The sequence below is a fragment of the Jatropha curcas genome, chromosome 6, assembly GCF_041381405.1.
Source record: "Jatropha curcas cultivar XTBG-Jc1 chromosome 6, XTBG_Jcur_1.0, whole genome shotgun sequence".
Classification (NCBI taxonomy): domain Eukaryota; kingdom Viridiplantae; phylum Streptophyta; class Magnoliopsida; order Malpighiales; family Euphorbiaceae; genus Jatropha; species Jatropha curcas.
In genome coordinates, this window is record NC_143156.1 from 5,707,453 (window position 1) to 5,733,725 (window position 26,273).

The window sequence follows — 26,273 nt, forward strand, 5'->3', positions numbered from 1 at the left end:
CATTGCAGGTAAAATGTAGGCAGTTTAATGTTATTAACGGTTGTACCTGTGTAATTTATGGCAAATTGACAACTTGAGTTGATATGATATCCCTTTTTCCTTGGAACTTTTAAATCTTTTCCTTTGTAGGTTGGTGATTGCTTTGTTTATCTGTCACCAAAACCAGAAAGTTTCTCTCTAATTCTTTGGCTTCCAGATAAAAGTTATGATTTTTGTGGAGTATGAGCATGTTGGAATTTGCTTTTTGGTGAAGTTCTGGCAATTTATTAAACTAACTGAAATTTTGATTTCTTTTCTATTAAAACTAAAACCAAACTGAAAATATTATAAAGCAAATGGAACTAGTCATTTTGTTTTGGTTTGATCAATTCGATCAATTTGTACTCAGCACTAACCATAAAGCTATAATTTTTTTTTTTTTTTTTATTTGTTCTCTGTCTTATCCCCTTCAAACTCTTCTAAGAAAGCGATATTTTGGAACTAACTGTGTTTAGCGTGTTTAAATAAGCTACTTGGAAAGAAGCTTGTAGACTGTTACAGAGGCTAATAGGCCTGAAATGCTTAACCTCTACGGGACTCTCCACCTTCGGAATAAGAACCATAAGGGTTTTATTTAAACTTTCCATGGAAGCCTCCTCATTAAACAATCTGCAGACATGGCTGCAAACAGAAGAATTAATAATATTCCAATTTTGTTGGAAAAAGAATGCATTAAACCCATCAACAGCAGGGGCTTTGTTAGGGTCCATTTGGAACAACGCTATCCTAACCTCTTCAACAGTAATCTCTTGCCCAAGACTTGTCAGTACACTGACATCCAGAGACGGGAAAGTGGTCTCAGCATCAAAAGGGGGAAAATTGGTTCTGTCCTCAGAAAATAAATTGTGAAAAAAATTGACCACCAACTGTTTCAATAAATTCTGAAATTCAGTATTTTTTTTGGAGTCCTTTCATATTTTTCAAAAAAATAATCCACAATACGAAATTCTATTTTTTTATAGTTAAAAAATGAAAATATTTTTTTGAGTACTCAGGAATGAGATTCAAACCTGAATCTATTGTCATATCATAATACACATATCACTAGACCATATCTTGATGTGTAAAAAAAAATATTATTATTTCAAAAGTTGTATTAATCATATATTAAATCAATATGTCATATATAAAAGTTAAAAATCTTTTTTTTGTCATATAAAAGTTAAATATGTCATATATAAAAGTTAAATCAATATGTCATATATTAAATCAATAATTTTTTTTGTCAAAATTTAAAGGCTAAATTAATTTATTACATATATAAAAATATGCTGGAACAGAAAAATAATGAAATAATTTTCTTATTATATCTTAATTATTTCAGTTTAGTCAACCATTATTGGCAGTAAGTATCATGAAAGCATATAATTAAGTGACAGTCAATGCCAAGCATTGTAATAATATGAATTTGAGCCCTTCACGAAATTGGATGGTTCACAGTTGATGCTTTCGTTAGGCAAACAATTTGATTCACAGAATATTTCATACAACTCCACCGCCTACCCTTATCACCACCTATCTATCTGTTCTCCAATTATAATTTTTTTTTTCATAATTCTTAAAATTTTAATTTAAAAATCTAAATACCCATCACACCACCTCTCATCATTATGTGATTAAATATAATTAGGTCATGATGATATCATATTTTAATTATGCTTCAACCTTTTTAGTGGCAAATAAGAGATTAAGGCTTATAAATAAGATTTATTTAATCATTTATTATAGTTTTTCCTTAATTATAAAATACAATAATCGAAATATTGTTTGAAATAAAAGGAAATTTATATTTATATTGAAAAACAGAATTTGACCCCTCTAATTAAAAAATTGACCTGGCAATCAAACATTTACAGTTAAAGTTTCACCTGTTTAATATAGCTGTCAACAGCATCGATTATTCTTATGTTTGACCTTCATAAATGTTCAATAGGCAACTCTACAACTACAAAATCGAATCTTTGCCACCTTTTTATAATATATAAAATTGGTACACCAACATTGGATTCTCCCTATTTTAACCTTCATATATAATTAATTAATAATAATAAAAAAAGCACACAGCACAAGAACAAGAATGAATTAAAAAATTTATATATTTTTTTATATTATTTATAAACCCTGCCTAGTCATTCCTCACTGTACAAGAAATTTTAAAAAAAAAAAAAAGAAAAAAAAAGAACAAATTAATCCTCCAGCTCAAAAACTGCTGTTAGTTATAAGCCAAAAAGAAAGAATCCAAAACCTAACCAACTGATCAGTTACTTTCTATCTTCAAAACGGAAAATTATTCAAAATCAAACGACAAAACTCTGACTCTTCTGCCTCAACTCCTTCCTTAGCTTATGAGAAAACAACCTGCAAGCTTCTGTACTTAAATCCATGGCTGCAGCTAATGCCACGAAAGCAGCCGCATCCTCCGTGCAATTCACGTGCTGTACTCCGATCTCCACCTCCGGCTTACTGCAATTATTACTCCCTTTTACCGTTGACGACATTATAAACCCTCTGTACATAAACTGTGAGAAAAGTCCTGCTCCGAATTCCGACCCAGACCATGACCCCGATCCTGATCCTGATCCTGATCCTGATCCGGATCCGAAATCGCAACTACTATGTGGGCTACAAACCGGGGTTGTAACACTATTAGTAGTATCAATTGTAAATTTGCCTCCATTTTTAGTACTAATAACAGAATTAGCTAAAGTAGAGGTGGTCGGAGTTGCAGTGACAGTGTCATGGATTAATTCAAAGCGGTATCCTAATTCATTAGTGTTAGGATATTCGCGCCACGCCTCCAATCGGCCCCAAGGCTTCCATGTACCGAGAGATGGCCGGAGGATTAACCAGGCGCCAGGATTTGACCGGCTTACCTGATCTGAACCCGGAGATGGTACAAATGGAGTCACCATCGATGCCATTGCTACTGGTGAACCTGACAGGTCATGGATTGTGATTGTCCATCCCTTTCGCTCTTTGGTAGATTGATCCTTTTCAGCTCCAAGAGATGGCAGCCAATTTCTTGATGTAGATTGTTCTAGTGATTGCCTGAAAAAATATGCAGGATTCAAAAACCAGCACCAAAATTCATATAATAAGACAACACTAATTAAATTATTTATTGGTTCTGGTTCAGTTAGTGAAACGTTTTTGGGGATTGGAGTAAATTAAGATTCAGATTTACAAATCTTTGACCTGACCAAAATTCTTAAAACCAACCTAAAATCAAACACTATGATCCTAGCTTTGCCTATTTTTTCTAAATTTTTTCTCATCAACGCAACAGAAAATTGAATTAATATAATAGCAGTATAAATAATCGAAAACCAACCTTGGACCCAAATTGCGATCTCCAGGATTCCTGAAACTGAACTTGCAAGTGAAAACAGCCTGTCTAACACTTCCTTGCACCTGAAAAATCTGAGGACTACACTCTGGTTCTCCTCCAAACTGAAACACATATCTCGGATCAGGTTCAGCTCTAACACTTAAATAAACCTCTGCTTTGTCTCCGATTCCAATCCATCCATTTTGCATAACACAAGGCCTAGATTCTGCTTTTTTCAAATCCAACGAAACAGTAACTTTCCCCAATAGCTTCCCATCCGACCAACCACCGCACGAAACTCCATCGCCGCCGCTGTAGATCTCAATATTCAAACTTTTGAGTTTTTTAGAAGCCAATATTTTATCGATCTGGATCTTGTCGAGATTGAAACAAGCCGCAAGAGAATTTGACAAGTTACTGTTCTCGGGATTTTGGCTCCGTTGTTGTTGGTTTTGGTTTATCAGAGGAATTGTGGCTTGTTTGGTTTGGAAATTCTTGAGCTTGATCTTGCAATAACATGAACTTACAGTTCTTGAATTGTAGGGAAACTTAATCGCCAAGTTACCTATCAGGATCCGTATAAATGGGCACGGATCCATTCTTATTTGAAATTCTTAATCTTTATCGCTATAAAGAAGAAGAATAAGAAGTCGCTGCGGTCTCCGGTGGTGAAATGGTGGTTTCGGTTTGTTTTGCTAGAGAAAGGGAGAGATTGGGGTTTTGGGAGGCGGAGATATATAGAGTTTACCAATTTGGAATAAGAGAGGGAGGGGAGAGGAGATGAGAGTGAAACAGGCTGTCAGTAATATTAGCTGGGTATTTTTGGATATGGAGAAAGATATGATAAGATCGCGCTCAGTTTTAAGCTGTGAGCTCTTTTTGTTTATGAAAGAGAATCTTGTGATTGCAAATTACTAGTAATCTTTGATTTTGGAGTATTTGACAGAGAAAGAACAAGCTAGAGAGAAGAATATTCTGTAATTATTAAACTACTTTAACAATGATCATCTTAGAATATTTTTGAATGGTCTGTGTGGTTGTAGTGAAGGAATCAATTGCAAATATTTTTCTATATTTCTTTTTAGTAAAAATCATTATCTTTTGTCCACTCCTAACTTATTTGAAAATTATTTCCATCTGTAGAAGGATTTATGATTTGCTAAATGGTTAATGAACTTTTTTTTTTTTTTAAATTCTTTAGATAGCTGTCTTTTGTTTTCAAATCTCTAATTTAGAGATGATAATTTCATTTTATTTAAAAAAAAAAAAAAGTTCATGCTTTATCCTGAATTTATAAGTGAAGCAAAGGTGAATTTGAGTACTCTCCCTATCTTTTAGCTTTTTAATACATATATTTTTACATTAAAGTGTATATATATATATATATATAAAGTTCATCAATGATCGGTCGACGAAGATGCTGGCGAGCTCACAGGAAGTTATTGTAGTAGTGGGAATAGGAGAACCTAATCTCCGAGAGTTAGATAATGCATGGGCATGCGTGGGGCGGATTGGTAGAGTGGGGTGAGCTGGCTCTCACTGCGCACGTACACTAGCTATTTGCCAGCAAAGCGCATCTCTGTCAAAAATTATTCCATTTCCTTGTCGTTTTCCATTTCTGCACTTGCGTTTTCCCTATGGAATTCATCGGTTTTCAAATGAACTGGATATTTATTGGGAGAGAGTTATTTTCGAACAATAAATAGATTTATTAATTGAATAATGAACAGATTAGGTAAATACTTACCTATAGAATCGGACTGTTCAATAAAATCGGTTTGATTCGGTTAGCCAAAAATTTTACATTTCGGTTTTATAATTTTAGTTTGGTTTTTCTTCATAGAAAACTGAATATAAATAAAACTAAGATCATCTTATCACAAATTTTCGCATATATTGGTATGAATGAATTTAAAATGTAAACCATTTACTCCAAATATGAAAATTTTATTTATAAATAAATTTTAAATTTTAAAATTATTTTAATTTCCTAAAACAATCTTAACATAATAACTTTACAATGTTGCATGGATGGATAGTTTTGTCATAAAGTATTGAATTATTTAAATTTTTGAAACTCATTTAGAAATTTCATTTTTTTTTTAGAAGTTGATTTAGCTTAAATTTCACAAAATTTTATAAAATTCATTTAATCTTAAAAGGGTTCAGTTCAATTGAGGTATTTTCATAACTTAATTATTTTAATTTAAAAGTGATTCGATTCAATTCAATTTAATTTAGTTAAACTAAATGCTTATTTCTACATAATTTTAATTAATATAGATTCGCTCATACACTAAATTAATTATATATTCACATGCAAAAAATGCAATGAGAGTTCTCTCCTCAAAATTTTTTTACCACATTATTCATAATTAGTCCTGTACTCATGCAATGCATATTATGTAATTTATATATATATTTTTTAATCCATTTAAATGGAATTATTATGATTTATATTTGTATGGTTCAATTTAAATAATTTGATTAAAAGATGAAAGTTAAAATTAAATGTTCGTTTTGAAATTATCAAGCAATAAACTGAAATATATTACCATAATGCATTATTATATTTCAACTGATGTAATTTTTTTTTCTTTTCAAATTCTCATATATTCAATTAAAATGTTTATTATTATAATTCAATTGATGGATTGAAATTATATTTTAATTCCATCAGTTAAGCACATTATTGTAACTTCATTATATAAATAATGTTTATTAATTATAATTCCATTAAATTCTAAAAATTTCTATGGTTTTTAAATGTTAACTCAATTAGAGTCCATTAGTTTATAACTCCATCATTTAATAAAAAAAAACTTAATATTTATTAAATGAAAAAAAGAGATTAATTAGAATAAAAAAATTAAAATGTCACATAATCACTTTTGCACCCTAATATCTTGCCATATCATCATCAATGCTTTAAAAATTATAGATTCATATAAATAGATAGATAAAAATATTATGACCGGTCAATCATCTAAATTTAATTTAATTGATTTTTATTATTGAAGGATACACAGAGAATTACCTTTTAATTTAGTTTCCTTTTTCTATATATTTTAATTTCTTAAATTTGGTCGTACTTATAACTTCATTTCTTTTATTTGATAATTACATTGATTAATCTCGACTCTCGAAGTTTAGTGCGATTAAACTATTTAGTTCTTCCACCTAAAAAAAATCATTCCAGTTACAATATTTGACTATTAATGTTATTATTTCTAATATTAATTTTAAGGAACATTTAGCCTCTCATTGCCATTTTAGTAACAAAATTCAAGAAAAACGAATAATTATAGAAATCCAAATCTCATGAATAGCAAGATGATGACAAGCCAGCATGAGAACAATCAGGACTCTATGGTCTGTCTATACAATGGGCGGCCTACTGTAATACAAGTACTCCAGAACTATAAAAATAAATAATAAATAATAAATTAAAAAAAAAAAGCAATGCATAGATTTCGGATCACATACAGTGCGATCTTTTAGGGACATGTCGGAGAAGAACTGAAACACAGCTGTGGACACTTAGGACCATAGTTGGACGTTTCTTTGACCCTTACCTTAACTGGGCCCACAAAAACATTAATATTAATAATTAATTAATAGGGACCCACTAACAGCCATAGCCCACTAATCACGTTTAACGTTTTCAGATTGGTGACACGGACACAGTCTTGTTGTATTGGCTTTTTCGGCTCACTTCGTTTTCCTTTTAGATCTTTCTTTTCAGTACTTACTTTTGTTGTCGTTTTGTTTCCTTCAACATTGAGATTTGAGACTTTTGGAATTACAACACACGTGCAAACTCAAAAAAATCAAATAGAAAATAAAAAGTTTTTCTAATTATCATTATTGGCCTTTTCCTTTGCTATGAGGTTTTCTCTTTTGAGACTTCATAAATTACTGTTTTGGAATTTTTGTCCTTTATTTAGTTGCATTTGTAATGTTGTCGTAATCTTTTATTTTGCATTCAATCAGTTTATTGTTGTAATAGTGATTAGTATTTATATTATATTTGTATCATATTGGTCTCATAAAAAATAAATTTTAATATCATTAAAAAAATTAATTTATACTTAAATATTATTATATAATATATTAAAATAGAAAATAATATATTCGCCAAAGTTATTTGATATTTTAACAATAATCTTTATAAATGCGTTGTGTTGGATTATTCAAAAACAAAAACGTTCATAGAAACAGTAAATAGGAGAGGTGAAATAGATTTGATCGGGTTGTAACATTTTTGCAAATTGCTTAGCAAAAAAAGATGTTGAGACCGTTGATCTATCTCTTGCTTGGATTTAATTGACCTCTCAATCGTCCTTTATTGTGGTATTTTGGCTAAATGGATGTCAAAGTGCATCTTTTTTTAGCTTAATTTTACTGATGTGCTTTCTAAAGGTTCATTTGGTTCAGCATTTCATACCAGCTGATAGCTGATAGGGGTTACTGATAGCTGGTAGCTAATGGCTGATAGTGATTAGCTGATTGTTGTTTGTGTTTGGTAAAATTTTAGTAGTGATTGCCGTTAAAATATAAAATGACTTTTATAGGCATAATTATTTTTATATATTATGATGTGTAATGTATATATATGTTTTTAATTTAAGATGAATATTTTTTTTATTTTAATGTATTATATAAATAAAAATATTAATTAAAATTTTAAAATAATATTTAAGAAAAAATTTTAAATAATTATAAACAAAGTTATCATAAAATATTAATTTGGAAAAATAATTTTATTAATAATTATTTTTTTATGAGGTTAATAAAGTCTAAAATAGTGCAAATACAAATCAGCCATCAGCCGATATGAAAAAACTCATAAAGATAGCTTATAAAAATAGCAGCCGATTAAAACTTCTATTAATCATCGGTGCTGATTAAAATAACTCCAATTTAGTAGGTGGATAAGAAACAGCTATCAGCTGCATTGCAGGTTGGTTATTTTGGCCAAAAACATTTGACTTTTCTTGATTTCTGCTGTTTTGGCTTTTTCTTGTATTTTTGGACAGATATGGTGTACATGGGCTCTTAGGTTTTGCTGGTTTCATTAATATTTATCAGCTCAAGAAATGCTCAAGTGTGCTGGCATATTTTGTATGAGCATGTACTTCTGATTTTTGTTTTATGGTCTTTTGGATCTTTGGTTTATGATGTTACTCTTGTATATTAACTTGGGATTGTAAATGTTTTGAATAAGTTTTTTTTTATTTAAATTATCCGGTTTAGGTTTAAGGAGCTTATTGACTTGAAATAATGCTTAATAATATAAAATTTTCCTAAATATTATAATTTTAATAAATTTAAATTTATTTTGCTGATAAAAAAACCTTTGACAAACAACTAATGTTAATAAGATAACCAATGCTAAATCAAAATGTTTATAAAAATAGTTGGTTTAGTAGTTGTTAAGTGTTTTACTTGTTTTATCAAACATTAAGGAGTAGCATTCACCTACGGATTGTGACTCAGTTGGCAGCGCAGGCTGGACATATGGAAAAAGCTATCGGGTTTGATTCCACTAAATGCACCTGGAGGAAGGGGCGAGGAGCCTTAACTGTGACTAAGCCCCGAGCCAAATTAGATGGTTCTTGGTAATGGAATCCGAATACCGGTGGTTTATACAAAAAAAAAAAAAAAAGAGTAGCATTCCATATTCCGAACTGTCAAATACTAAACACTAATACAAATACTATGTCTCGGTCTGACCAAATAGATTCAACCGAATTCGCACCAAAAACTGTGAAAAATTGGTTTAGAATTAAATTGAACCAAATCAGTTTGGGTTTGATTTAGTTAATTCGAACCGAATAATCTCTTTTGGACGTAAATTCGGTTCGTTATACAAGCAACCAAACTAAAAATAAAATAATATTTGATTTTATTATTCGAATCGATTGGTAATCACTCTATGAAACTTTAACCGAATCAAACCGAAATGAATCGGTTCAGTTATTCGGTCCAGACTGAACACTGCTCACCTCTATTGCTACCCAACAGTGCCTTTACCCCTTTTAACTTTTCAACATTGAAAAAAATATTCTGTTACAATCATTTTCCTCTGAATAATATAATTAACTGAAAATTAAACAGAAAAATTTATCCTATTGAAAGAAAATTGAAAGCTCTAATTGTAAACATTTTAATTCTCTTTCACGTGGCGTGTTATCCATGTCTAGGTTCACGGATTATTAGCTGTTTGCCTCTTAATCATGCAGTCGTGGCAAGATTATCTCGTTGTCAAAAGGTGACGCAGGCAGCTATAAATTTGTGGCTCTGCTCTTACAAACACAAAATAATTATATATTAATAATATAAAATACTGATTTTTGTTTTCTTTTAACTGAAAAATTCTCTTATTTGTTTGGTCGTTGGTGTATTATCTGTCTCTCTGACGCTAATTGTGCTGCCTAATGCATTTCATTTTATTTTTATATTATGCATGTCATGTGACATTTAAAATTAATATTTATCATGTTTTGGAATTTTTATAAATCTATAATTGGTTTGTGATCGAGTCAAATCAATTGAATGAATTATACCGATGGATACATTGAATAGTTGGACCAGTTCTTTAAAAAAAAAAAAGGTATTCCTCTATTGTTTTTAGCGTGATCAATTCAATTTTTAAAAATATAAAGTCTTTTTTTAGAAGGAAATAAAAGAAAATATTGAAAGAGAGGAAATAATAGAGAAAAAAAATTCAATGATGTAATTTTTTTAATTTATTCATTATTTTTTGTTTTTCGGATTTGAAGAGATTCTAATTTTATGAGTTTGTAAAAATAATAGTGCATATTTTTAAATCTCAAATTAAATATATTTTACCCTTTTCTTAAAATAAATTAAATGCTCCCAAAATCCAGCATTTATCCTTTTATTAAAATATTTAAGCGAATGTTCTAAAAGGAGAATCATTCAATTCACAAGTTAAAAGAACGTTCTACTTTTCTAGAATTATAGAAAATGTAGAGTTAAAACGACTTTTGAGTTGTCCAACATCGTTCAACAAATAGTGCGAACTAAGCTATTTTATATACCCAGCACATTTTTTTTTTTTTTAACTTCCGATATTCGGCTTTTATTACTAGGAATCGCCTAATCCGGTTTAAATTGTAGTCACAGTTAATATTTTTTCCCCTTTTTTGTAGGTGCATTTAGTGGAAAACATACCCGATAGCTCTTTCCATGTACTCAGCTTTCATTGATAATTGAGCCACACATGTAGATATATAGGGAACACATTTGATATTCTATAAGTATGTTGAGAGAATTCTTTTTACCACAAAAATATTTACTAATTTTTTGAATATTTTTTAAAGGAAAATGTTATCCTTTATTATGTTATTGATGGTTCAAGAGTTCACAGAACCAATACAGCTCGTGATCTAGAAATGGAGGATAGCTGCGTCATTGATGCTTGGACTGAACTGATTGGTGGATGAAGCAGATTGTATCATTTGAAAAAAAATTGAATAATTCAACAATGCAAGGTTAATACTTGTTCTTAATTAAAGAATAATGAGTTCCTAGAGTTCTGTTTACATTATACTAAAAACCCTTTTATTTGAGTTTCTTTCTGATGGAGAACAACATAAATAGTAGCACAAAAAATTCTATTGGAATTGCAAAATTTGTCAATATTTGGGAGCTCTGTAATATGCTGTCACAGTTAGAAGGAAGAACATATGTCGAACACCTTCTGCCTTTGTTATGGGAAAAATGATGCCTGATGCAGCCTGGACAACGAAACTCGTTATAAGTAACTTGAAACAATTGAACTATATATATATATATATATATATATATATATATATATATATATATAGAGAGAGAGAGAGAGAGAGAGAGAGAGAGAGAGAGAGAGAGAGAGAGAGAAATAAAATCACGTTAATAATTTTTTCTAGCTTATTTCATACTAATTCTTGCGCGTTTTCCGTTTCGTTAGAGATAAGAAACGTAGCTGCATTGGTTTATGAATTATTGATGCGGGACTAGAAAAAAGCAAATTATTGATGTAATTTATTTCATTAGGTGGATCTATAGCTGACGTGGTAAACTGAGTCAACCTAAAATTTCCTCGAGTGAAGATACATAACACATACCTCTGCTAGTCTAGCACAAGTCCATAAGCTTTTAGATGAAGGAAATGGAAGTATTAATCGACGAACACCATAGACAGTCATTGCAAAGTGGTGTGTTATATTTTCTTGAACGGCAAAGTTGGAGCCTATTCAAAGCAAGTCATTTGTAATGTTTTTTTTAAGTGGCTTTGTCCCTGCCCAAGACTCAAATAGTCGGAAGAGACTCAAATAGTCATTTGTAATTATTCAATTTCATTTCATTTCTTGCTAAATCAGTCGATATAGAAAAAACCTTGTAAAGGGCACCAGCTAATGTATTTATTATAGATGCCATAGCTGCACCAAAACGGAAAGCAATATATCATTAGTTACTATTTCTCTTTATGTTTGGTATATGCAAATCATAACTCATGTTGTGTAGATTTGGTATTTTATTATCATATAGCACATATTGAAAACTATATGTATTTGGATGTTAAAGCTGCAAACTTTCCTTATGAAATTCATTTATACCAAACATGGCCTTAGAAGCTGAATGAAGAATTAATCTTTCTAGATTGCAATAAACATAAATAAGAACTGAAAAGAGAAATAAGTTTTTCGTTAAGCTTGTAGCTTTCAAAATAAAACCCTCCATTGTGATATTGTTGACAGTAACGTGGAGCTTCTTCTTTTCTATGTGAATAAGGAATGTAATACAGAATGAAATAGAATAAAAATGAGAAAAAAAGGTTCCTATTCATATATTTGGCATGCAACATGAAATGAAATAAAAAGTAAAAATATATTTAATATTCTTATAGTTTTCTTAAGATCTTCAGAAACATAAGGAATTGTCGAAACAAACAATTCATATGGTGTAGTAATGTATCATCTTTATAAATTGAATAATTCTCAATTACATTCAAATAATTGTTTTTCACTAATGAAGGAATTTCTAGAAAGAAAAAAAAAAAAAAAAACAACAACAATTTTCCTGAAAAATACATATGATGTACAAATAGATAATGCACACGAGCTTTACTTTTCATCCACTTGTAGATTGAATTCCACTTCAATATTTCAAGATCAGAACCATTGGCATAAAACTTACCTATTCAACCTGCAAAAATGCTATGCTTAGTTCTCAAAATTCAATAATCATGAGGAGCTCTGATATATGCTGGCATATAGTTATAGGACCTATAGCTTGTGGGGCAGAGCATAGTTATATCAAGTATCATATGTATGCTCTTATAGGGAAAAGCATCTGTCCAAATCCTTCTGCCTTCATTATGGGAAAAATGATACTTGATGCCGCCTGCAAAAATGGAACTTTGGTTTTGAATCCTTATAAAGAAACTGGGAATATGTAAATCAACTAAAACACATTATATAAGCGTGTTTGCGATAAGAAGGAAAAAAACATACTGAAATCAATCTAGCTCCGGTCCAAATGCTTTTAGGCGAAGGAAATGGAAGTATTAAGCGGCCGACTCCATAGACAGCCACAGCAAAGAAATGTAGGACTAGGTTTAATGGGCGAGGATTTAGTCCAGAGAGTAGAGCTATGGGTCCATTGGAAAATACACCTCCAAGACTCAAATAGTCAAAACATGCTTGTCGCATTTCATTTCTTGCTTGATCAGTTGATGCAGAGAAAACCTTGTATAAGGCACCTGCTAATGTATTTATGGTGGATGCCATTGGCTGCACAAAGAACAAGAAAGCATCATATGCTAAGTTATTGATTCCTAATTAATACTACAGCAAAGATTCAATATGCTTCTTATTACCTTTCGAAGAGTATAAAAGGATTCGAGGTATTTGCACAAGGCAGATGCATCATTTAGACTGCCTAAAGGTCTAAGGAGGTCTCTCAGTAAAAGTATATCAGAAAGTGCAACGGTCATTCCTCCTCCTGTTAAAGGATGTCGCATATTAAACGCATCCCCCAACAAAAGAGCACCTGGAGTTGGATAAGGAGAAGCTGGCATGCTTCTGTTTGGCATTGTTCTAATGTTTTCCTTCTCAATTGCAGATATGAAAGCATTATATAGCTCAGCAGGGATCTGAAACATGGTTGCATCGTTGAATTACAAAATTGCCGAGCAGATAGCAAGCAGACATCTTATTTGAAAGGAAGCAGATAGTGCAACAGAACTTTTTAAGTGCATAATGTCTTCATAAATAGAATCTGAAAACTCAGTTTGTTTATTTTCATGCATATATTAGTTTTAGCATGCACTTGTTTTATAATTAGTCCAAATTCTATGGATCATGACACTAAGATTCTGAGTACCTGTGGGGCCACCACGCTTTTCATATATTTTGCCAATTCACCATTAGAAATGGAGGGTACTTTTTGGCCTGGTATATCGACTAAACAGCGCACCTCACTGCTGCTAATAGGATAAAACAAGATGGGCGAAGGATCTGCCAGAATAACGTGTCCGTGATTTGCATAAGGAAGTTCACAGTTCTCTAGCACAATAGCAACAAAACAAGAGGGGATATCAACCTGTAGAATTCGCAGTAAGTTGTAAATTCAGTAATATGAATTGGGAAGGGGTGAAATTCTTAAGTATACAGGCACAAAGTTTACTTAGCATCCATACCTTTGAGTTGCAGAGAGAGCGTCGCAAATTTGAAAAACAACCATCACACACTATTGTGAGGGGAGCATGAGCAGTCAACTCTTCACCATTTCTAGTTTTGTAATTTACCCCTTTAACTGTTCCATTTTCCTCAAGAAGCGATGTTACTGTTCCTTGCTCCAATCTCACACTGTATATATTAGAGAAAGAGAAACAGAGATGAAAAAGAAAGATACTGGTGAATATATGAATTGTATGCTTCTCTATCATTCTGAAAATGTATAGAAAGGAAAATTACTTAGGAAGAGATGCAGCCTTCTCTCGCATTCTTTGTATAAAACGTCCGTTGTGGAAGCTTCTTCCAGCCACATTTGAATTATGAAAAGATTCCAGAGGATATGACAGCTTGCTACTTTTTCCATTCTTGAAAATAGCATATCCAAATATTTGCTGAGCATCAATCTTTTCTACACAATCTGCATTATCATGAACTAGTTGAGTGAATTTGAATGAACTACAAAAGATTTGACATGCTGAATTTTCCATATACCTTCAAGACCCAACTCGATCAGTTTCAGATACCCGCCAGGCTGCAAGAGTTCACCAACAATTCTATCAGGCTCGTTTAGGTCTCTCTCAATCACATGCACTTGACGTCCATCCTGCAGTTAGTAACCAAAACTATACTGTTTCAACATATAATAATAAAAAAAAAAATAGCACTTGAGCTGATATATTGAGAACTCATCTAAAAGTCTTTTGATTGGTTCATAATACAATAGAATCACACAAATTTACCTTGCCAAGTGCATAAGCAAGAGCTGAACCAGCAACACCGGCACCAACAATGATTATGTCTGGTGTTGCAGCCATCTCAGTCGGGCATATTTCTTTTCTACCTCTCTTCAGCTTTTCATCTTTAAAGCTCTTCACTGGAACTCTATTGTCCTTTCCTCTTAATCTATATACCAAAATCAATGCCCAAATAGAAGCTATAATTCCTCCCATTACAAGCTTGTAATCCATCTTGAAAGGCAATATAGAACTTTTCTCTCTTTCTTTTTTGTTTCTCTTGCCAGATTGATTGCTAATGCTTTTCAAGTAGGCGCTCTTTTTGCAGATCTAACAGAAGTTAGTCACCCTTTATAGCTTGTATCAACTGCTCAAATATGTTGATAGTCAATGAACTGGAATGAAAACTAGTCAAATAACAAAAGAACATTCTCGAAAAGTTAATAATATTTTCAAGGATTTTAAAAACCATGCAAGCCAAAGCAGACCAGACAACGAACAAACAACTGCATCGTCATAATAATTTTAATTCGGAAATTAGTAGAAAGCAGGAAATTACTTGGAATAAAAACAAAAGACAGAATAACTTCATGAGCATGCATTAGGTCATTGACATGCAGTTCAAGGCAAGTCGATAGTGGGTCTTCCTTTTTCTTTTTTTTTTTTCTTTAATTAGACATGCTATTGAAATCTAGTTTGGAAGAAAAGGACACATTCACAAGGATAGTCAAATTTCATCAACTCAAGAGATGTCCCTTGTGATTAAACATTTCAATAGTCAAGGTTTACTTGACATTAGACCTATTACTTTCCAAAATCTCATTCATTTTCCTAATTTCATACAACAATTTCCAATTTCAGATACTAGTTTCTAAAACTCCGAATTCATTTTTGATTTTCTCCCGAGAATCAAACAGAGCACTTCTGCACTTTACATCCATTTCCATATTCCTTCAACAGAAAGCACCATATATAACCAAAAACTAATATGTTCTATACCACGATTATGAAATACAATGTTTTATCTGCACAAATTCTGAACTTTCGAGCATTATTAATAGTATCATTTCTCAAGTTTCAACCCAAGTGTGTCCCAATTATCTTGCCTTTAGCTGTAGAACAAGACCAATCCTAAATTAGAAATAAAATTTAGGTTAAAGTAGTTAAATACAGACTTATAATAGAGTTTGAAAGCTAAATTCATATTGTAATTGGATTTGAAGCAGACCCTTTAGACAAGAAAACAGGACAAACCAGATTGCAGTTAATATATAATATTTAAAGAGAAAAGAACAATGAGCGGATCCATGCAAGTTTTTCACTGATGGCTTATCTTCAATACTCAATTCAGCTAATTTCATATCGTCTTCTAGTTGCAAAAGTTCACCAGCACTTTTGTCAAGGACAGACAAGTTTTTTAAAGCAAGTGTGCATGCTTTCTTTCCTGCAGAAGTAGCAAAAACAAGAGTCTACATGCTTAAACTCATAAAAAACTTCTTATTAACAATCTTCCTCTTGAAATATGCAATAATTACTTCTAAATACCCTGAGTACTTAAACAGTGTAAACTAAATCTAGAGGATTATTGAGAACCAAAAAAAAAAAAAAAAAAAATGCAAGTCTAACATAAACAGCACAGATAAGTGGGAAAAAAGAATATCCTACTGATATGAAATTTTATTCCCCAATATCGATGGAAGTTATTTGTAGTTCTTGATCTGAATGGTTTTGTTGATGCATTCTGGTTGAAAATATTCAATACTTCAGATTATGAATGGTTTTCTTTTTTTCTCATAGACCTTTCTGAGAATTTGCTTGTGTAATATTCAAAGTGCAAAATATGATTTCCACACTGAAAGACAGATTTTACAGTATATTCACTGTAGAACAGTGAGGAGGGTTTGAGCCAGATTATTGTGTGCGCGGAGCAATAAATAAAGAAAACAAACAATATATTGTGGTTCTTATTCACAGAAATGGAAGTTCATGCTCTGATTTACTATAAAGACAACTTTGACAAGGGCTGTAGTAAATTTGTGACTAAATATATGTAGTTCCATTGTAAGTTCAATACCCAAGAGATTGGAAAGTAGAATAATCAATGAATGTGTCTGTATCATCTGAGAAATTGAATAATTCAACATTACAGGGAAATAATTGTTTCTGATTGAACAATGAATTCCTAGAAAACAATACAATGTACATATACTACACAACTTTTCTCTTCCAACTGGACCCATATTCATTTTCAGAAAGAATAGCACAATTGATGGAAACTAGTCTACTGAAACTGCAAACACTTTTTGCTGATCGGTTGTCAAAAGTCAATAGCTAGGAGGAGCTCTATAATATGATGCCATGGTTAGAGGGAAGAACATCTGTCTAATTCCTTCTGCCTTCACTATTGGAAATATGATACCTGATGCAGCCTGGAAGCATACATTATAAGGATGGTCAAATCACCTTTGTCTGTGAACTAGATTCAACAGATACAAATAAACATAACAAACTATCTCATTTGCAGAATCAATCGATTGTCATTAGAGCTACTATGAAAGTTACATACCGTTATCAATCTAGCACTAGTCCAGATGCTTTTGGGTGAAGGAAATGGAATTATCAAGCGACCAACACCAAAGATAGCTACGGCAAAGAAATGTAGGACTAAGCTTAAAGGGCGAGGGTTTAGGCCGGAGAGAAGAGATATTGGTCCATTTGAAAATACACCTCCAAGGCTTAAGTAGTCAAAACATGCTTGTCGCATTTCATTTCTTGCGCGGTTAGTTGATGCAGAGAATACTTTGTACAATGCACCTGCCAATGTATTTATTGTAGATGCCATCGGCTGTAACAGGACAAGAAAACTAAGATGTATAAGCATTTACAATTTGCAAGCAAATCAAAATCCTTGATTAATATACAAATAATTAAAAACCACATTTTACTTTCAAATATGGATGCTAGAAAAGCCATGATTATCCTAGACTATCATGTTTAAAAGCAAGGTCATCAGACACCCAATGGTGCAGGACTAGAAATGCCATACAGGAACGTTCCTTACCTTTCAAAGAGTATAAAAGGATTCGAGGTATTTGCCTTACCTTTCGAAGAGTATAAAAGGATTCAAGGTATTTGCAGAGCGCAGATGCATCCTTTAGACTATTTAGAGGTCTAAGGAGGTTTCGTAATAAAACAATATCAGAAAGAGCCACTGTCATTCCTCCTCCTGTCAAAGGATGTCGCATGTTGAATGCATCTCCCAACAAAAGTGCACCTGGAGTTGGATATGGAGAAGCTGGCATGCTTCTGTTTGGCATTGTTCTTATATTTCCTTTCTCAGTTGCTGATATGAATGCAGGATATAACTCAGATGGAATCTGGAGCACACAAGTTTCAAAGATCGAGTTACATTACTTTAACATTAGCAACATAAAGATATTAATACTAAACAAGTAGTTTCATAGCTGCTGAGCAACCACGGTTTTCAGATGATGTGCCATTTCACCATTTGAGATGGAGGGTACTTTTTGGCCAGGCACATCGACTAAGCATCGTATCTCAGTGCTACTGATACGATAAAACAAAATTGGTGAAGGGTCAGCAAGAACCACGTGTCCATGATTTTCATATGGAAGGTTGCAATTCTCTAGTACCAAAGCAACGAAATGAGAGGGGATATCAACCTGCAAATTTGTTTATAACCTTTATTAATATCTCAATTAGAAAGAGAGATTAAGTTTCACATTCCTAAAACATACAAACTGAATGCATGCAGTTAGATCTAGCAAATAAAATTGCTTGGTAATTAATAAAAGATACTTTAGCTAAGCATCATCGAGTACCTTGGGTTTGCAAAGCTTGCGCCGCAAGTTTGAAAAACAGCCATCACATACTATTGTCAGAGGTGCATTTGCTGTCAACTCTTGACCAGTTCTGGTTTTGTATAGCACCCCTTTAACAGTTCCCTTTTCTTCAAGAAGAGATGTCACTGTTCCTTGTTCCAATCGTACACTGTATAAAAGATCAAGAAAGTGGACAGATAAGAGTTCTAGTAATAAAAAAGAAAAAAGAAAATGAAAAGAAAGCAAAAAATAATTAGGTGCTGAAATACTACAAACACTTCATAAGTTCCATGTCAAATATATACCTATGATTAATTACAAAATCATTATAATTGAGTAGAATACATAAAAGTTGAATGCATGTGGTTAAAGTATGATTACTTGGGAAGAGTTACAGCCTTCTCACGCATTCTTTGTATGAAGCGGCCATTATGAAAGCTTCTTCCTGCTATATTTGATTCAAAACTTTGCAATGGGTAGGATAGTTTAGTGCTTTTGCCATCCTTGTAAATAGCATATCCAAATACCTGTTCAGCGTCAATCTCTTCCACACAGTCTACATTCACAAAAATTCATACTCTCATTTCAAAAGAAATACATTCATAATTGTTTGAGGGAGCGAAGTCAAAATTTTCAATTATTTTATCAGCTAGCTAATCGAGTAAAAAACTGAAACTGCAACACATTTCTAAACTATACAAGTCGTCAATTCCTAAAAAGTGAAATTAGATTCTCATGAATGGAATATGTACCATCAAGACCCAACTCAATCAGTTTCAAATAACCACCAGGTTGTAGGAGTTCCCCAACAATTCTGTCAGGCTCATTCAAGTCTCTCTCGATTACATGCACTTGGCGACCATCCTGCAATAATTAAGTATCCAAATCAGTACTATTATCAATATTAAATAATAGCATGAAACGATGCATAGTGATATCACAATTTTATATACCTTGCCAAGTGCATAAGCAAGAGCTGAACCAGCCACACCAGCCCCAACAATGATTACATCAGGCGTCACAGCTATCTCAGAGAGGCAGTTTTCTTTTCTGGAGCTCTTCAAAGTTTTATCTCTGATGTCCTTGACCAAAGTTGGGTTCTTCTTCTTTGCTCTTAAGATGCACAACAACACCAATGCCCAAACAGAAGCTATAGTTCCTCCCATTACAAGGCTATAATAATCCATCTTAAAATATCAATTTAGGATGCAATGCGCTAATAGGAGATGAAACTAGAACTTTTCTCCTGATTTTTCTGAGATTGATTGCTCTTTGCTAATGCTTTTAAAGCAAGAGCTCTTTTTCTTACATTTCCAACAAAACTTCAGGTGCATTTTATAGATGGTTCAACGAGGTTGGTAGTCAATGGACTGAAAAGATGTAGCATTCTACAACGACTGAATAAGTCATTGCCGTTGCTACGACCAAATAAGCCCGTCTGTGGTTTGGATGAATAAGTCAATACTGAAAGTGCATTCAGCAGCAAAGGATAAAAATATTTTCAAGGATTACTTCAAAACCATGGAAACCAAAGCAGAAACGACAAAGAAAAATTGAATTATTACTTCAATTTTAAAAAAAAAAGAAACAAACAAATAAAAAGAAAGCTGAAAACATATAGAATAAAACAAAGAAAAGAATCAATAACTTCACAGGCATAGAATAGATTATTGACACGAAATTTGGGGCAAGTAAATGTTGAATCATCACTTGGAAACAAAAGTTGTTCTCATAAAAATAGCTGTCCTTGTTAATTAAGCCAAAAATGGGAAAGAAAATAAAGGAACTGCTACAGAGAATTTGCGGAAAAAAAAAAAAAAAATTGAACTGCTAAAAATTACTCCTTTTACTCGTATCTCCATCACCTTGTAGAAGCTTTATATACAGAAACATATAGTTACTAGCAAACACCATATGCATTTGTATAAACTGAAAATAAATGTTAATGCTGCGTCAGCTTCATCATCCATTCTAATAATTCTGAAAACTTAAGCTTAAGAAAAGGACTGAAAAATAAATTAAATGCTTAATTTGGAATCAATAATTAACCCATAATTAGTTGCAGAACTGAGGATTATGATTGACAGGCAAAAACACTAATTACTTGCAAAACACCAAAACTAAAAAGAACAGCTAGACCTAGTCGTAAAAGATAGGAAGCAAGTGAGGTACTTGTACCTCTTTGCAAACTTGTCGGTGATCGGAGTTTGGCATTTTTTGCACAAATGATCCAAAGCAAACTTTTAATTTGATTTTGAATCACCAAACTTTCACTTGATCAGGTTTATCAAATGTGTATTCAGAAAATTTGTGTACGTGAAAGGACGTTACATGCCATGGACCAAAAAAAAAAAAAAAAATTGTAACGGTATTCAATTGAAAATTTTGAATTATTTTCTCTCGGGCATTTTTTTTCTAAGCATTGGTTTTTTTTTCTTTTAATAAGAACATGGGCATTTTAGTTATAACTTAATTAATAATTTTCCTTGGCAATATTATTTCTAATATTCCTCAAAAGAAATTGAATAATCGATAAAAAATAAGTTTAATTTTCAATTTTTTATTGATTTGAACCGAATTGAACAATCGATTCAGCTCTAATGAATAGAATTAAATTTTTGATAAAAATCAAATTGAATTAAATGGCGTGCAAGACTAAACTAGACCGAATAAGTTCAGTTCAATTTGATTTTAATTATTTTTGGGATATATATCGAATTGAATCAAAGAAGAAAAGGTTTAATTTTTACTACTAAAAATTTTGAACCAAAAAAGAAATTTCAATTTTTACTAATTACGCTCTTGTTTAGAATAAATGAATTCCATAAAATTATATGGAATTCATTTATAAATTTAAATTTTTATGTTTGATATGAAAAAAAAAATTGAAGAATTAAATTTTATGAATTCAATTACATGGATTTGAATATAATTAAATCAAATTCTATTAAAAAATATGAAATTTTCAAATAAATTTCATAAATTTAATAATCCAAAATTTTATGACAAAAATCTCCATCTTCCTAACCTTCTTAAGTTATTATACTATGCTATTAAAAATAAAAGCAAATGAATTTTCAATTTTCAATTTATTCTAAATATGAAAAATTCATTTACAAATGAATTTTATCTAGAATTCATTTATAAATAAATTTTCATACTTTGAGTTCATTTATACCAAACAACGTGTTACAAATTAAACCAAATTAAATAAATTCAATTCGATTTGGTTTTTAATCGAATAGAATATTTAACCCTAATAATTAATTTATGAATCTTTCTCATTCATAGGCTTATGAAATTAATAGATTCTATCTAATATCCTAACAATTTAAGTAACTAATATTGCTAACTTCAGGTTGCATGTAATTGACTTAACACCTATTTGAAAATGGTAATTAGCTTTTTGAATTTTCTTGTTTTTTTTTTTTTTTTTTTTTTTACCCATGAAAGGTAACAAGTGTGAATTAATTCAAGTAAACCATTGAGAGTAGAAATTACAAATTATACATAGCCAAATGTATAAATTGACAGCTAAACTTTAATTAGTGGCACGCCTTCAATTTTAATTTATAAAATTATATATATTGAACACTTTAATTTGCAAAATAATTTTATTCATAAAATTAAATTAATTAATACTTATAGAATAATTGAAAATTATGCATGAAAGATAAAAACTGTTAAAGTTATTATTGAAAATATGAAAAAATATATAATATTAGCAAAATTTATAACCAGATGGACAATCATCATCAAATTACCAATAGTTAGAGTTGTAAAATTAAGCGACATATTTATGCATTTAGTCAATTATATATAGAAATGATAGGAAATGATGTAAAATCTAGAATAAAAGGCCTTATTCAACAACAATTTTTTATATAGTTTGGGTATTTTAAGTCGGTCAATACATTATTTCTATTGTTTAAAAGTATTCGGTAGTGTACCTTTTATATTAATGTATAGAGTTTGAGAGAGCATATTATAAAATATTATTCTGTTTAACATTTGATGAAACGCTAAAAAAAAAAAAGCTAAGAAATAATATGATAACTAATGGCTAAAATAACTAATTTTACTAAACAGCTTTAAGCCCGAGTCCATCCCCCATACCACTTAAGCAAGGTAATATGATAATATCTACATATTTTATTAATTACATAACAAAAACTTTAACATTTCTTGAAAATTTAAATTCTTTTGTCGAATTCCCGATTCTTACAAATTTTCGTTGACCCACTTGACTAGGGAACGTTTCATGTTTATTAATTTGTTTTGTTCTCTTTATCTTGTAAGTTAAGTAGCAACAGCCAATAGGTCCGCGCTACGTACAGTTAATAAAAAATTTATATATATATCCATTAAAATCTTAATATGATAATAATAAAAGATATGAACAAAATAGATAAATAGTAAAAAATAAAACTATGATTTTGAAGTGAGATTGTGAATTAATAAATAGACGGATTTTGAAGAGTGTGTAACTAGAAATGATGAAATTTATAAAGATGGAAAAAAAAAAAAGGAAAAGAAAAAGTAAAATGAAACATCATCAGTAAACTTCATTAATTCTATATATTTTTAAGATTAATATAAAAAGTACACATTCACATTAATAATTATAAATTTAGATAATTTATTCATATTATTAAGTGCTATATAAATTATCACTTAACTTATTATTAATTCTTTAACATTATAATTTTAATTAATTATATTTAACACAATTTGATTTAGTAAATAAACTATCATAAATTTAATTTATTTTTAAATAATTTATTTCAGAATTAATATAAAAATTAAAGCTCGTAATATTAAAATTCATAAATTAAATAATTTAATCGTATCATTAAAAGCTCTATGAATTGTCACTTAAACATTAAACATTAATCCTCTAACATTATAATTAATCAATTATATTAATATAATTTAATTCAACAAATAAACAATCATATGAAATTCCTTAAATCCTATGTAACACAACCAAACTTATAAGTTTGCTATATCGTATTATCAAACCTTGTAATATTACATGATACTACCTAAGAAAAACATGCATGCAATAAACGTGTAAGTGTAAAGTTAATATGCTCGCCTTATGATAATAATCATTTATCATAGCTTCATCGTGCTAACTATTTATTTAAATTAATTAATTATAGTTAATAGGAAACTAAAAGAAAAAACACTTATATATATATATATATATATATATATATATATATATAATATGAACATAATTAACCTGTGTTTTGTGTCTAATTACAGACTTTATTTCAACGCCTCCAATTAAGCATCATATAAGCTTAATTAATAAAAACCACGTCCATATGCATGGTTATATCCATTATTATTATTATTATTATGCATCATATCTGGATTGAACAAACCATTTTTGGACTCGAAAGGAGCAATTCCTGCACCAGAAGTTGATGAAGCAAAAAACTGTTGAGCATGTGAATTTTGAACTAGAACCTTATCTGCTTGCTTTGCCACATTCTTCTTCAGTTCTTCTAACGACATTTTCAATTGCTTCAGCTGAGTGAAGTCAAGTTCCTCAATTGGACCCTCCCACCAATACTCTTTCTTGTTATCATTCCGATTCTGGCTAAGTTCTTCTCCTTTCTTCTTTTCGAAGTCCAATTGGTTGAGTACCTGAGATTAATTCTTCCAAGATTATATCAATTGTTATAAGATTCTAACTATAGCTTCTCCGAGTTGCGATCGAGTGGCTAGGATGCTAATGCTGGAGACTAAATATACAAATCGATCCAACTCAAATTGGGATGGAGCATAAAAAATCATCTGATTCAAGAAATTTTTGAACACAAATTATTATGTACGAAATGTTACCTGAGTAAGCTGTACGTTGAGTTCACGCACACTAGCATTGCGGTGTGCCTGAATGAGTTGCAGAGTGGGTGACGATTGGGGAGGGTTTCGGGCGATGAAACGTTCAATCACAGTTTCAACGCTTGGATGACCGAAGGAAAAAACCTTCTTACCAGGCGAAAAAACGATGATTGAAATTTCAACGCCGCAAAGAGTACAAAGCTCACTAGCCTTCTTGAAAAGGCCAGACCGGCGTTTCGAGAAGGTTACTTGGAGATTGCTTTCATTAGGCATTTTCACCATCTCCACCTTCTGACGACCCCTCTTTGTCGACATAGCTACATGAGTGAAGAAGAAAATAATCAACAAAGATAGATAAAAAGGATGACATTTGTTGCTTCAGGGGAAAGTTTATCATGGAAAAATTATTATAGCCAGTTGCTAGATTAATTTGGATACTAGATTTGTTGGTTTTAGAATCTGTTTTTTTGATGAACATATATGGTATATTCACATCATATAAAAATTTAGAGTTAGAAAACCAAACTTATTGATTACACAGTTTCTTGATTCATGTATCACGTTTTCTTCAAAAAAGGAATTTTGACACTTTTAGCAAATTTGATTGATACTTATTTTTCTCGGTTACTATCTCAGACTTCTTTTTTCCTTGTCAATTATAGCATTCCTCTGGAGTCTTTGTTGGCAGTTAATTGGTTCTAGAACATCCATGTACCCATTCTTTGATTGTTTATCCTTATTTTTAGAATCTCTATATTGAATGATTGTTTTCTTGAGACAATCTAATTCCCATCTTACCATATGATTAAAAAAATTTAATACAGTTTTACAATTAACGGACTCTTGATGGACCTTTAACAAGCAACTTGCACTGTTAGTAACCCAAGGCCCACCAAGTACGTTTCTTCGCTTCCGGAACTGCCTCACTCGCATCCGTCACAATTGATTATAAAAAATAAATACAAGGGTATTGATTGACAAAATTAAATGTATTAGTTGAATTTGAAAAAAAATACAAAAGTCATGCTTTTTTATGATTAAGCCTTTCTTTTAATCAAATTTCCACGCAATTTGGGTGAAATTTCCTAGAAAAAACTATTATGATTAAAGCGGTGTTTGGTGAAATTAAAAATTAATTGTTAAAAATTAAGAGATAAAATTTAAGTATTGAATGATATAGTGTTTAGAATTTATAAATTTTTAAAATTATTTAAAAATCATTTAACTTGTTTTATTTATTTTAAATTTCTAAGTTAATTATAACTTAGGGTGGGTTTGGTTTAGTTGATTCATACAACTGATAGTTGTTTCGTACCTAACAGTCTGATCAATAAAATTATTCCAAATTAATATTTTTATGATAATTTTATTTAAAATTTTTTAAAATATTATTTTAAAATTTTAATTAACTTTTATTTATGTAATACATTAAAATAAAAAATAATATACTCACCTTAAATTGAAAAGATATATATACGTTACACATCATAATATTTAAAAATAATATGTTTATAATAGTCATTTTATATTTTAACAGCAACCGCTACTAAAATTTTATCAAACACGAACAATAATCAGCTAAGCGCTATGAATCATCAGCTACTAGCTATCAACAACCACCATCAGCTATCAATTAGTATGAACCGCTGAACCAAACAGGTCCTTAATTAAAAATTCATTGATAATATGTAAACAATAAACGTTACAAAATAATTTATTGCAGGAAATT

The 26,273-nt window shown here is 30.9% G+C and overlaps 5 protein-coding genes across 5 annotated transcripts; all 5 read right to left on the reverse strand.

Moving 5' to 3' along the window:
* Nucleotides 1-2,117: 2,117 nt before the first annotated feature.
* LOC105634514 (uncharacterized) lies at nt 2,118-4,139 on the reverse strand. The gene is made up of 2 exons (XM_012217381.4): nt 3,371-4,139; nt 2,118-3,087 (listed from the first exon to the last, which is right to left on the reverse strand). The coding sequence occupies exons 1-2, from the start codon at nt 3,964-3,966 to the stop codon at nt 2,337-2,339; spliced, it is 1,347 nt and encodes a 448-aa protein (XP_012072771.1). The 5' UTR covers nt 3,967-4,139; the 3' UTR covers nt 2,118-2,336.
* An 8,342-nt stretch (nt 4,140-12,481) lies between these two features.
* Nucleotides 12,482-15,154, reverse strand: LOC105634535 (squalene monooxygenase SE1). The gene is made up of 8 exons (XM_020679437.3): nt 14,853-15,154; nt 14,605-14,716; nt 14,353-14,530; nt 14,076-14,244; nt 13,760-13,978; nt 13,254-13,529; nt 12,889-13,167; nt 12,482-12,778 (listed from the first exon to the last, which is right to left on the reverse strand). The coding sequence occupies exons 1-8, from the start codon at nt 15,078-15,080 to the stop codon at nt 12,698-12,700; spliced, it is 1,542 nt and encodes a 513-aa protein (XP_020535096.2). The 5' UTR covers nt 15,081-15,154; the 3' UTR covers nt 12,482-12,697.
* A 1,800-nt stretch (nt 15,155-16,954) lies between these two features.
* LOC149495394 (squalene monooxygenase SE1-like) lies at nt 16,955-18,265 on the reverse strand. Its single transcript, XM_089722865.1, has 3 exons — nt 17,948-18,265; nt 17,413-17,691; nt 16,955-17,275 (listed from the first exon to the last, which is right to left on the reverse strand). Exons 1-3 carry the CDS (start codon nt 18,161-18,163, stop codon nt 17,171-17,173), a joined length of 600 nt encoding a protein of 199 aa, XP_089578991.1. The 5' UTR covers nt 18,164-18,265; the 3' UTR covers nt 16,955-17,170.
* Nucleotides 18,266-18,301: 36 nt separating this feature from the next.
* LOC105634536 (squalene epoxidase 3) lies at nt 18,302-20,248 on the reverse strand. Its single transcript, XM_020679433.3, has 5 exons — nt 19,642-20,248; nt 19,441-19,552; nt 19,070-19,244; nt 18,689-18,857; nt 18,302-18,529 (listed from the first exon to the last, which is right to left on the reverse strand). Exons 1-5 carry the CDS (start codon nt 19,873-19,875, stop codon nt 18,305-18,307), a joined length of 915 nt encoding a protein of 304 aa, XP_020535092.2. The 5' UTR covers nt 19,876-20,248; the 3' UTR covers nt 18,302-18,304.
* Nucleotides 20,249-24,001: 3,753 nt separating this feature from the next.
* Nucleotides 24,002-24,859, reverse strand: LOC149495395 (agamous-like MADS-box protein AGL62). Its single transcript, XM_089723158.1, has 2 exons — nt 24,545-24,859; nt 24,002-24,346 (listed from the first exon to the last, which is right to left on the reverse strand). Exons 1-2 carry the CDS (start codon nt 24,857-24,859, stop codon nt 24,002-24,004), a joined length of 660 nt encoding a protein of 219 aa, XP_089579284.1.
* Nucleotides 24,860-26,273: the final 1,414 nt, after the last annotated feature.